Source organism: Mesoplodon mirus (assembly GCF_964341445.2).
Source record: "Mesoplodon mirus genome assembly, chromosome: 11".
Classification (NCBI taxonomy): Eukaryota; Metazoa; Chordata; class Mammalia; order Artiodactyla; family Ziphiidae; genus Mesoplodon; species Mesoplodon mirus.
In genome coordinates, this window is record NC_138987.1 from 78,450,547 (window position 1) to 78,464,081 (window position 13,535).

Here is a 13,535-nt window from a genome sequence, read left to right on the forward strand (position 1 = left end):
GCTGTATGGGAAAATAAAGCAAGAAGGAGGGGTAGAGAGTGTTGGCTTGTGCAATAATTGGGGAAGATGTTCAGGAGGACGCACTACGAAAATCATATTTGAACAAAGACTTGAATGAAATGAGCGAGGCCATCAAATGATCATCTTGGGAAGGGATATTCCTGGCGAAAAAAAAAAATAGTACTTAGCTAGAGCTAAGTGAGAGAGGGCAAAAGTGGTCATGATTATGAGTGGCCAAACTTATAGAGCATAAGAAGGACTTTGGAGCCTTCTTATGGAGGAGTAAGATATGGAGCCACTGGAGGACGTTGAGCAGAGGAGGAACATGATCTGACACATGGTAAAGGATCTCTTTGGTTGTTGTGTTGAAAATAGACCATAGAACAGGCAAGAGCAAGAGCTGAAAGACCAGCTCCTGCAGCAATCCCGGTAAGGATGAAGATAGCTTCCACCAGGTTTGTAACAGTCGAGGTGGTGAGAAGTGGTAGAGCCACGGGATTTGCTAACAAGTTGAAATTTGGGTTTCAAGAGAGAAAGACTTAAGACTGTGTTGAAGGTTTTTGACCTACAGGAAGGAAGGAGGTGCTATTGTTTGAGATGAGGAAGACAGTTGAGCAGTGAAGAGAAGGAGGAAGATGGGACAGTGGCTTTGGGTAATAGGGCGCTAGGATTAAGAGAAATGGGGATTTTGCTTTTTTTTTTTTTTTGCGATACGCGGGCCTCTCACTGCTGTGGCCAATCCCGTTGCGGAGCACAGGCTCCGGACGCACAGGCTCAGTGGCCATGGCTCATGGGCCCAGCCACTCCGCGGCATGTGGGATCCTCCTGGACTGGGGCACGAACCTGCATCCCCTGCATTGACAGGCGGACTCTCAACCACTGCGCCACCAGAGAAGCCCAGGATTTTGCTTTTTGAAGGGTAGGGCTAACTGTTCTTATGGGCAGAAGAGAGAGTAAGAGTGATTAGCCAAGAGAAATACATATATATGTGAAGGAAGTTTCATGAGAACACAACAAATAAAGATTTAGCTTTGGAAAGAAGGAAGATAATTCCTTTCCTGGGAAAGTAACAGAAAATGTCAAGGTAATCTATGGGAAATTTGAAGGAATTTGCACTAGATGCTGTCTTAGTAATTGTAAGCTTTGAACTGCTTCATGTTTAGAGAATGAAATTAAGATTAAATAGTTAAGATATTAAATAGCTTGTAGGGACTAAAGTAAGAAGTCAACTAAAGAGAATAAGACTTTCAGCCACATTACAACTCAATATTAGCATGAATTTGTACCATATTTCAACACATCGAAAACAGACTGGTTGTTCATTGTTATTTTATGTACCACCAATAAAGAAAACAAAATACCCAAGATTAGGAGATCTCCATATAAAAGTGGGACACCTATACCTTCAGTGTAAGGCTATACAATGCATAAGCCCACTCATGTGGAAAGTTACATGCCTCAACCTTGGCAATGGACGTAGGGAGGGGTACAAATCTTCCTGAGAATTCAAATCATAAGCTAATATTCATGCAAGTCTGTAGTCTAAAATTCTCAGTGTAGTCTAAAACACCTCAAGAAGAAAAATTAGCTAGTATGCAGTCAATAGTACCCCAGGTGACTGGCCAAAACTATTACAAATCCTCTCTTGAAACAATTTCAATCCATTGATTGTAAGACTAACATTGTGAGATCCTTCTAACTGAACTTTAAGACTCCATTGTAAGATCCTTCTGATTTTAGAATGTTCAAATGTGAAAAGACATGTCTTAGAAATGTAATAAATTGGCACCTACTAGTGACTCCACCATGCTAAGCAAACTTGAATGATGGAAGAAGGGTCTTTTAAATTCCAAATGGAGTTAATTAGCCAATGGTAAGGGAGAAAGAGATAATGTGAAATTGAAGCAGGGAGTTATAGTCTCTCCAAGCCTGTCTTTATTCTGGTAGGTGGTAGCTAGACTCTCAGAAATGGCAGATTCATGGCATTCAGATGGTCTCCTTCCATGGAAGATATTACATCTTTTAGAGCCTAGAACAGTGCCTGGCATATAATAAATGCTCAATAGATATTTGAATGAATAAATCAATGATTAATTCTGGTACCCCTCTCTCACTCAGCTTGACTAGACCTCAGAATCCTTTTAATGCAGCAATCACTAATGATAAATCAAGGTTGGCATGTGACTTGAAATCTATTTTCCATCTTTGAGTTAGAGATTTTGAATTAGAAAATAATATGATGAAAACAGGAGAAAGCAGTGGCCTTTGAAGTCATAAAGCCTAAACTATATTTCCCATTATATGTGAGATGTGATGACTCTTTCAATATCAATGCCAGTTTTTCTATTTGGAGAAGGGGGAGTAATTTCTCTCCTGCCTACCTCAGAAGGGGGTAATGAATCCCAAGAAAGAAGATGGATATGGAGTGCTTTTCCAACTAAAGTGCTTAGAAAAGTGGGCATCATCATATTTTAGGCAGCTTATTGCTTTTTAATCAAAGTGATTAAAAAGTGATTTTAATAATATTTTAGGCAGTCTATTTTTACATCTAGTTCAGGATGATGAGCTTGAATAGAAAAAGAGTAAAGCAAGGAGTTTCTGGTTAAAGAGAAGATGTTTGGTGAGAATTACAGTGTTTGGTTTTGGAAACTGGGCATAAAAGGGTTGGATAACTCCTACAGTCCTGAGAAGTTATTACTTGGAGAGCAATGGGCTAGTTAGCAGGTCTAAGGTTGTTGATAAAGACTATGGAGTTTTAGAAGGAAGCTCATTCTGACATGTTAGGTTCCAGATAAGGTTGCTTTGCACTCACTCACAAACATAGAAAAGGAACTATGGTTACCAAAGGAGGGAGAGGGGTGAGGAGGGATAAATTAGGAATTTGTGATTAGCAGATACACACTACTTTATATAAAATAGATAAACAACAAGGACCTACTGTATAGCATGGGGAACTATATTCAATATCTTGGAATGACCTTTAATGGAAAAGAATCTGAAAAAAATAATATGTATATATATATGTATGTATGTATAACTGAATTACTTTGCTGTACACCTGAAACATTGTAAATCAACTATACTTCAAAAAATTAAAAAATAAATAAATGAACAATGAAAATCATGACAGAGGGTCACTTGTCAATTAAAAAAAAAATTGCTTTGCACTCACATAAATGTGAGCCATAGAAGACCCTGAGGATGTCTGGCCCATTGGGATTTCTTTTCTTGAGTAAATAGTATGAATTCATGTAGAAAAATAAAGGTAAATGATTGTGTGTTAAATTATGTAAACTACTTTCAAAATGTTTAAACATGTTTCTAAAGATATTTGTAAAAGGTCACAGCTTACCCTACTGGAAGTTGGATAACATCGCAACTACAGGGATTATGATTTAGGCTGACCTAGGAGGATGTGGCTGCTTTGGGTTAAAATATGCTGCATGGCCAATCCGGAATTTATAATCCATAATTCAACTTCTGGGTGAATATTATGAATTTTCAATTAGACTAATAAATTAGAGAGGTGAATCTTAGGTTTCTTAAATTCGTAGATCAAAATTCTTGCATTTTATAACTAAATGAAATTTAAAGGGTGGTTTCTGACCATTCTCTAATTAATACAGCTTCATTTGTTGGAGAAATGCCATCAAGTTGAGCATAAACAAATTATTCTCACATAAAGAATTTCCTTTGCCTTTTACCTTCTAATATCCTGTAAAATTTTAGTATTGAGTTATGAGCTAAACCTCAGATATTATATCTTATTTGCCACACTTGACTCTGCAGCTTTATTATACTTTCTTCACTTTCTCCTCTGCAGCTTATGTATCTGGAAAATAATGGTACCAGAAAATAAAATTATCCTAATAAAATTTACAAGCTTAGACATAGAAAATCAAGTTGAATGTGACCGTGACTATGTATCTTTACAATCAAGCAGTGGAGTGCTTATTAGTGAGTATGCTACATTTATTTTCATTTGTCATTTTAGAGTATCCAAACAACAAAACAGGGGCTGAAGGATCTGAAATTAGATTTCTGCACACAGGGAAATTATTTCATCTTGCAAACTGTGCCCTTCTTGAAGGGGCCAAGAGTGTGTGTGGTAAGAGTGGAAGCAAAGACCAGCATATTTCCTGAGGTTTATCGATTCCTTTCTCAAGTTTAATAGCAGTATTGAACGAAATTGATCTCACAATTGTCAGAAACTTCCTTTCAAGGCCATGTCAGTTTTTTCCTTCTTACCACAAAAGTGGGTGCATGTTTGCCAAATCTGGTACAGACAGAAAGCATATGGAAAAAATGTAAACTATTCATAACCTTACCACCTAGAGGTAAATGCTGCTAACATTTTGATGTATATTTATCTATACATAATATCTGTACACACTGAACTCTACATTGTTTTATAATGTTCTTTTTTCTCATGACAATAGATAATTTCATGTCATTTAATTTCTTTTATTGAATACCTCTTATAAGCTCTATAAGCATAATTGATATATTTACTTTAATTGAAATATTATGTGTTAAGCGTGATAGAAGGTCTCTGGAGCTGGCGTAGACCTCGGTCTCTAGGTCTCCATATGGCCAATGATTAGGACAAATATCTCTTCAGAAGTATTTGACAGAATGCCATAGCCAAGGTATTGTGCTAAGGGTTATAATATTTATTGACTAAATGATTTCATGCTTCAGGCCTTTTTACCCAGTAATCATTCTTTTTTTTTTTTTTTTTTTTTTGCGGTACGCGGGCCTCTCACTGTTATGGCCTCTCCCGTTGCGGAGCACAGGCTCCGGACACGCAGGCTCAGCAGCCATGGCTCACGGGCCCAGCTGCTCTGCGGCAAGTGGGATCTTCCCGGACCGGGACACGAACCCTCGTCCCCTGCATCGGCAGGTGGACTCTCAACCACTGCGCCACCAGGGAAGCCCCCAGTAATCATTCCTTAAACCAATCATTAAACCAGATATCATACCAAATACTGGATGTATACAGAGTGAAAGCAGTCTCTGCTCTACTGAGCTTGCAGTTTGGTGAGGCAAATAAAGGTGTACCACAAAGTAGGAAATGGTGCAGAATAGGATATGTGCTGTGGGGTTCAGAAAAGCTCTTGTTTTCATTGGTTGTCAGGGAATGTCTGTGGAGAGCTGGACTTTGAGTTAGACCCTGAAGGATGAGTAGAATTTGGACATCTGAGATTGGGTATGAGGAAGTAAATGGAATATAAGTTATTGAAGCAGAGTGTAGAATGAATTAAAGGGACCACTGTATACTTTGGTGTATTTAGAACAGAGAGTTCATGGAAGGTAGTATCAGAAAAGCACGTGTCTAAGTTTGTTTCCATCATTTTTCAGTAATCTTATCTCAATTTCTTTTGCTTTGAAGGTAAGGTCTGTGGAAATATATTGCCCTCACCATTGCTGACAGAGACCAATGAGGCCACAGTTACCTTTGTTTCTGATACAGACAACAGTGGCAGCAGCTTTGAGCTTACCTTTACTGCCATACGGAAGAACTCAGAAGCAGGTAGGTATTAAATCAGGCATGCAATTCCCTGCTGTTTTTCTGTGATATGAGGGTGGGTGATATGAGGAAGAGGGAATGCCTTTGGCTATTCACCTAGGATTTCCGCAACACTTCCATAGGTTCAGGATGTGGGGGTGGGGCTGTGCTGGTGGTGGAAGGGATGATTCACCCTGCTGGCTATCCTCACCTGTATCCCAGGAACGTAGGGTGTTACTGGTAGATTCATGCTCCAGAGAAACACATTATAAAGGCAAGCAACTAAGGAGGCCTTTACTTCATCAAGAAATTAGCTGTGTGTGTTTAGCAGAACTTACTTCATCAGGACTGTTAAATCGTCATATGATTAAGATCTTCTATTTGCTTTTTTTTTTTTTTAACTCTAAAAGGGGATCTTTGTATGTAGTTTAAAATGTTTTAGCAGTTTAAGAGACTAAAACAAAAAGTAAGTCTCCTTCTCATCTAACTCTCATCCTACTTCCTGGAATCAAACACTGAAAAGTTTCTGGAATATCCATAGAGAGAGATTCTGAGCATTTACAAACGTATATATTCATATTGCTTGGCAGTGCTTTCTCTACTTAAAAATATCTCAAGGATCTTTCTAGATAAGCCCAGAGGGCTTCTTTATAACAACTGAATTAAATTATATTGTGTGATGTCCCTTAATTTCTTACACCAGTTCCCTATTAACAGACTTCTAGTGCGTTGCCAGTCTTTGCCCATGCCAGCAATGCTGGTATGTTCCTGTGTCACTGTTTTTGGACGATGTGGATGTATATAATTCCCAGAAGTGGACTCACTGGGTCAAAGCGTTTGTGTCTTTAAATCTGGTAGTAATTGCCCTCCAAAGAGGCTGCAGTTGTTTACCCTTCTACCAATGGAATATGAGGGTGTAACTGAGAGCCTTTTAATGTATACAGGGAAACTTTAAAAGTTTATATCTTCTCTTTGACCACTTCTCTGGTTATGTTTATAATTTATACAGTTGACATTTGAAGACCTTAGTATTGAATTTAACCAAAACTGTACTCATGCTGTTGTGATTTATGGTGATCCTGAAGAGGAACATGGGTTGGGTGGTAACATTCTGTCCTTTAAATTTAATTTGAAAAGTATGAAACAAACCAGAGTAGTTGGAGCATTGGCTGGCTTCCTTGGATACCATGAGGTAGAGTGGGGATATGAATTTCTTATACTGGAAACTCATGATGCCATAAAACTTTAGCTTTAAAATCTATCACTTTGGGCTTCCCTGGTGGCGCAGTGGTTGAGAGTCCGCCTGCCGGTGCAGGGGACGTGGGTTCGTGGCCCAGTCCGGGAAGATCCCACATGCCACGGAGCGGCTGGGCCCGTGAGTCATGGCTGCTGAGCCTGCACGTCCGGATCCTGTGCTCTGCAATGGGAGAGGCCACAACAGTGACAGGGCCGCGTACCACCAAAAAAAAAAAAAAAAAAAATCTATCACTTCAACTGATTTACCAGTAAAGTTTTTAATAGAAACATGCAAAATTTGAAGAATGGTTCAGAATACTTGGAAGGTGAAAAGGAGGTCCCAGGGAAAAAAGAAAATGTTAACACTGAGTAAATTTTTGACAGCGATTTAAGGCAAAATTTTAAACTTTTTTTTCTGTATTAATCCCTTCAATTGCTGAAATATTCACTTTTATGTACAAGAAAACTAACCAAAAAAAGATTATTCAAAGCTATAATTTCTACGTGAGCCCTAAAAGTTAATTTTTGAACTAAATCTTCAAATATACTTTCAGCTTTGACCTACCAATTTACTGCATATGAAAAATTATCCCTTCTGGCCATGTTGCCACATCCTTAACACCTACTATGTGTCCCTCAGCTAGGTGTAGTGTGGGTTGGAAACCAGGAATATAGATAACTTTGAAATGTTTATTTGGATAGTCAGGGCAGGTGAAGGGAGCCCAGTTCCCTGATGCAGCAGATCGGGACCCATATAGAGTGGGGTTTAGGTGAAGCAGATTTCAGATGTGTTACCTATCACATAAAGTGTAGCCATGCTCTGTTTGGAAGGAGGAATACCAAGTTTGGGTTTTCTTTTCTTTTTTTTTTTGCGGTACACGGGCCTCTCACTGCTGTGGCCTCTCCCATTGCGGAGCACAGGCTCCCGACGCGCAGGCTTAGTGGCCATGGCTCATGGGCCCAGCTGCTCTGCGGCATGTGGAAACCTCCCTGACCGGGACACGAACTCGTGTCCCCTGCATCGGCAGATGGACTCCCAACCACTGTGCCACCAGGGAAGCCTCTGGGATTTTCTTTAATTCACCTCTTCTCATTGTCTTTAAATTAACAGTCAACTGAGGTTTCTATGCATACTAAAAGTCAGATATTCTTGCCCTATCTATAGAGTTTTTCCTGCGAGATAAAATTATAGTACATTGTTATCTTGAAACTAGTGTTTGATTCCCACATGAAATGGAAGGGTACAAAGCAAAGTTGGAGAAAACAAAACTTTTTGGAAGAAAATTAATTGGATGATGTTAATTGGATGATGTTACCTCTGTTTTCTGATTTTTAATTTTTTGTAACTATAAAGCAAAGTCCCCTAAAACTTTTACAGCCAAGCTTTGTGAAATCTTGAACCCTACTCGGGTATTCAGTCCTGGTAATATGATGGTGATTCATTTAAAAAGTGATGGTGAAAAGAATTTCCAACGCTTCAAAGCTAGATTCAGCGTTTTACCCTCAGGTGAGTATAAACACTTGTATGATTGTGATATTTTGCTTATGAAAATGGTTATAGGGAATATAATTTAACCACGTTTACCTAAATTTAGGGTGCTTGAATCACCTAGGTAGCAAAATTAAAATGCAGATTCCTGGGCCCACCCCCAAAGATTTTGATTCTGTAGATGTGGAATGGGGCCCTGGAACCTGTGCTTTAAGAAGTACTTCAGGGCTTCCCTGGTGGCACAGTGGTAGAGAGTCTGCCTGCCGATTCAGGGGATGCGGGTTCGTGCCCCGGTCCGGGAAGATCCCACATGCCGCGGGGCGGCCGGGCCCGTGAGCCATGGCCACTGAGCCTGTGTGTCTGGAGCCTGTGCTCCGCAACGGGAGAGGCCACAGCAGTGAGAGGCCTGCATACCGCAAAAAAAAAAAAAAAAAGAAAAAAAGAAGAAGTACTTCAGATGATGCCAAGAAACTATGTCCACTAGATGATCAAAAAAGATTCAAGGCACCTTATATGAAAAGTAGATAATTCAGATTTGAGAGTGTAACTCAGAAATGAGATTGGCTTTGAAGGATTAGTATGATTCTAGTCATTCTAGAAAATAAAGTAGCCTTTACTCAGACAAAAGGAATATCATATGCAGAGACCCTAATGTGAAAGAGAATGGATGTTGTACAAAAAAACTGCAAATACCTCAACGTTGTTGGAGTTTTGGAGGGAATGATAAAAAAGGCGAGAGTTAGATCATGATGGACACAGGACATTAAATGTTAAGTACCACAGTGACAGCATATCTAGTTAACATTTATTGATTACTCACCCTGTACCAGGTATGGACTAAGCATTTCACGTGTATTATTACATTTATTCCTCAGTACAAACCTAAGAGGTTTTGTATACTGTTTCCCTTTTCACAGATGAGGGAACAGAGGCTTAGGAGTTCAATAACTTTCCCAAAGGTGCATAGCTGGCAAGAGGTGGAGCCAGAATTCAAACCTTAGTGGTAAAGTAGAAGATGGCATTAGAGGTTAGGAGTGAACTCACTCACAAGGAGAGTAGTGAGGAAATCATGGTAAGAATTTATTCTGACATTGCTTGATTAGTTATGTTGTGGAGAAGGAGATATATGAAGAAGAAAAATTCCAGCATCATTTCCAGGATTCTAGCTTGAGTGGCTGCATGGATGGTAGAGTCATTAAATGATACAGAGAAACATAACAAGACCATCTTGACTGTTAAAATCAATTGATTCCATTTGAGATATGTGGATTTTTATGAGCTTGTGGGAGATTCAGATGGAGGTATCCAGCAGTCCTAGAATTAGTCCTAGATCTAGCAGTCCTAGATCCAGAATTCAGGAAGGAGATTTAGATCGAAGATGGACATTTGGAAGTCATATATATGTAAATGAATAAAAATAGGGCTATGAACAGTACTTTCGTGGAATATCTTTCAGAATGAAGAATAGGATCCTGAAATAAAGGTTGAGATTGGGAAAAGATGACTGACCATAGATATATTTTTTAAAAACCAAGAGAGTAATTTCATGGAGCCAAGGAAGGAGGAAATGCTTAAAAGGGTACAACAGGGATATTAGGAGATATACGACCAAATCACATGTATGGGATCTGGCATTTAACATTTGAAAGATAGTAGCAGTTAGATCAACTTAAGAGCGGTTCTATGATTGACCAGTGTAAGCAAGTAGGGTCAGCTACTATAGGCTACTCTAAATATTTTCAATTAATATTTTTTTCCTCTGCAGACTCTTTAAACAAAATTGGATCAACATCATCTTCCAAAACCAATGCTGTATCTTCTACAAAAGATATTCCATATGGTGAGTTGATGACCATGTGATTCTTATCTGTTTAATTTCCTTTCTTCTTTAACTAGATATCTCTTTACAGAAGCCTCATCTTGCATTGATATAGCTTCACAGTGAGCAAGAATGAGTTTTATATTTAAGCCCGTGAAATTTCCAGAACCCTGTTTGGGTTTGAGTATAGACTTATAAATAGAGGGAAGAAGAAATAAGCTTTATGACAGGAAAAAAGAGGTACAGAGAGCAATCCTTGTCCGCATTTATTCCTATGCAAACTTAATATTTAAAATATCTTCCTAAATTCTGTGTTTAATATGATTTTGCATTTGGGGGCAAAGGGTGAAAACAAAACTTTTTTGTTTTCATTTTTTTAACACACTTGCAACTTTTAACTTCATTATAATCTTAAGTGTCTGGTTAAATATTATGAACTTTCGTTGCTCTGTATGCATGTATTTCATATGTTCTAGTTGATGGGTTTTAATATCAATAGAAAGTTGCTCAGGGAGCTATAAAGAGGGGAAATTGTCTGCCTCTTACGGGGGAGTCAGAGAAGACTTCATGGAGAAGATAGTACTTGATCTGAGTCACAGCAGTATTCCAGACAAGAGAACAGCATTTGGATATCTGAGACAATTTGGTATGTTTGGGGATTGGTGAATGGTTTTATACAATGAGAAAGAGAGATTAAACAGGATGTATAATAAAGAACCTTGTATCCTTTGCTAACAAACAGAATTTTCCTACTAGAATGTAAGTTCCATGAGGGCCAGGATTTTTGTCTACAGTATGCTATTCATTGATACGTCACCAATGTCTAGAACAGTGCCTGGCAACACCAAACACTAAATAAATATTTGTTAAATGAATGAATAAATATAATTTTTTAGGCCAGTACCTAAAAACCTGATTGCTTAGCAGAGTTATCTAGGCAAGCTTTTAAAATCAGATTCTACAGAGGTGGGTCTTAGGAATCTATATCTTGATGAAACTCATCTGGTATTTGGGAATTACTACTGTTGGCTATGGCAAACCATTGGGGGAGGAGTGTGTTCTTAATTATTTCAGTTGGATGGGTCATTAGTTTGATCTCCTTTGCTGTAGGTGTCTGTGGCATCCCTCCATTTAGTCCCCAGTGGCTTTCCAGGAGAATTGCAGGAGGGGAAGAAGCCTGCCCCCACTGCTGGCCATGGCAGGTGGGTTTGAGGTTTCTAGGCAATCACCAGTGTGGAGGTGCCATCATCAGCTCTACTTGGATTCTGACTGCGGCCCATTGTGTGCAATCGTGAGTGAGACTGATGATATTTTACTAATGTATTTATGTACCATACCTAGGACATAAATATAATTGTCTAACTTCTAAAATCATCCAGACTAATTCTAAAGCATGAATCTTCCTTTCAGTGTTGCTGCCCCAGGTCCACCTAGCCTCTATTTAAACAATGTCAGTGAGGAAAAAGCAAATCAAATCTTGAAATTGTTCATCCCATTTATAGGGATCTCTGATTATGTTAAGCCCAAGTCTGCTTCTCTGTAGCAGAAACTTATTGATCTAAATTTACTGCAGTTCCAGAAAACAAGAACTCAATCTCTTTCTTTTTTCACATAACAGTCCTTCCTATGCTTCAAGAGCCCTCTCACATTGCCCTTAACTTAATCCTTAAGCTAAATGCTCATTGTTCTATTGTTTGTAATTCCAGAGGCCTCACCGTGCAATGCACCTTACCCTGGATTGGTTTAGTGTTGTTCCTTTTAAAGTATGGTTCACGACAGTGGAGAGCACAGTAGGATAATCCACACCTTGATCACTGAACTTTCAGTGTTTTTAAATTGTAAACTATGCCATGATATGAAAAACTGTACATTAATATACATATGTAATCTAAAGAATAGTTAGTAAATGTATATTTGTGTCCCTACTACCTAGCATAAGAAGGATCTTTACACTTTCCTTTCAAAACCCCTTAGTGCCCCTCCCAAAGAGGTAAACACTATGCTAAATTTTGCGTTCATAATTCCTTTGCTTTTTTTTGTTTGTTTGTTTTTGGTTTTAACATCTATGAATCCCTAAAACCAGTATATCGCCTTGTTTTTCCTGGTTTTGATATTAATGTAAAAGAACTATAGTTTATATTCTTCTGTGATTTGCTTTTATCTTTATAACATATACAGATTAAATGATGTGGATGTGTGTAACTGTAATTAATTCATTTTCAGTCCAGACTAGTTAAGGCAATCACTTGTGGGTTGGTTCTGGACACTGTATATTTAAATACTCCCAAGGATAAACAAGGTCCTACCGTATAACAGAGAGAACTATATTCAATATCCTATGATAAACCATAATGGAAAAGAATATTTTAAAAAAGAATGTATAGGGCTTCCCTGGTGGCGCAGTGGTTGGGAGTCTGCCTGCTGATGCAGGGGACGCGGGTTCGTGCCCCGGTCCGGGAAGATCCCACATGCCGCAGAGCGGCTAGGCCCGTGAGCCATGGCTGCTGAGCCTGCGTGTCCGGAGCCTATGCTCTGCAATGGGAGAGGCCAAAACAGTGAGGGGCCCACGTACCACAAAAAAAAAAAAAAAAAAAAAAAAAAAAAAAAAATATATATATATATATATATATATATATATATATAACTGAATCACTTTGCTGTACAGCAGAAATTTACACAACATTGTAAATCAACTATATTTCAAAATAAATAAATAAATAAATACTCTCCAGATGATTCCAATGTACAGTCAAGGTCCAGAACCCTTCCCTGTCCCTGACTCCATCTTGACCCCTCCTCTGCTTGTCCCCAGTGGACCCACCCCCTTCCTCAAACATGCTGTGCTTGTTCCTTTCTCAAGGTCTGTGTAGTTGCTGTTCTCTCTGCCATTCAGGACACCAAGGTGCATTTAGTTGTCCTGTCTCCTTCGCCTCCCCTCGGCTCTGAGTCTCACTGACTTTCCTTGTTTTTGATGACCTGGACAGTATTTAGGAGTACTCATCTGGTATTTTGTAGAATGTACCTCAGTTTGAGTTCGTCTGATGTTTTTCTCATGGTTTTACTGGGATTTTGGATTTGGGGGAGGAGGAACACAGAGGCAACATGCTCTTCTTATCACATCATATCAAGGGTACAGGCGGTCAACATGACTTTTCAATGATGACGTTAACCTCCATCACTGGCCCAGGCAGTGTTTGCCAGGTGTCCCAACTGTAAAGTTACATCTTCCCCCCATTCTTACCTACTCTTTGGAAGCAAGTGGCTAAGGGTAGCCCACACTCAAACAGTTGGGCATTAAGCTCCACCTTCTTGAGCACAGAGTTTCCTACAAAAGTTATTTGAAATTCTTCTGTATGGGAGATTTACCTCTTCTCTTCCTTTTATTTATTAGATCATGTATTTATACCAGTGCAGACTTGAAAATATTTATTTTTATAAATACTGTATATTTATTTTGTTGCTCAAATTGTTCCAGCTTTGAC

General features: G+C 38.9%; 1 protein-coding gene across 1 annotated transcript in view; it reads left to right on the plus strand.

The window, feature by feature from the left end:
• OVCH1 (ovochymase 1) overlaps nucleotides 1-13,535 on the plus strand; it is a gene marked incomplete at both ends in the record, with an annotated part of 86,092 nt that overhangs the window by 13,454 nt on the left and 59,103 nt on the right. Inside the window, 9 exon segments of the mRNA XM_082635329.1 lie at nucleotides 3,824-3,957; nucleotides 5,393-5,533; nucleotides 5,653-5,750; nucleotides 5,754-5,783; nucleotides 6,213-6,269; nucleotides 6,519-6,612; nucleotides 8,100-8,252; nucleotides 10,000-10,074; nucleotides 11,164-11,344. Of these exon segments, the coding sequence (XP_082491455.1) occupies nucleotides 3,824-3,957; nucleotides 5,393-5,533; nucleotides 5,653-5,750; nucleotides 5,754-5,783; nucleotides 6,213-6,269; nucleotides 6,519-6,612; nucleotides 8,100-8,252; nucleotides 10,000-10,074; nucleotides 11,164-11,344 (963 nt within the window).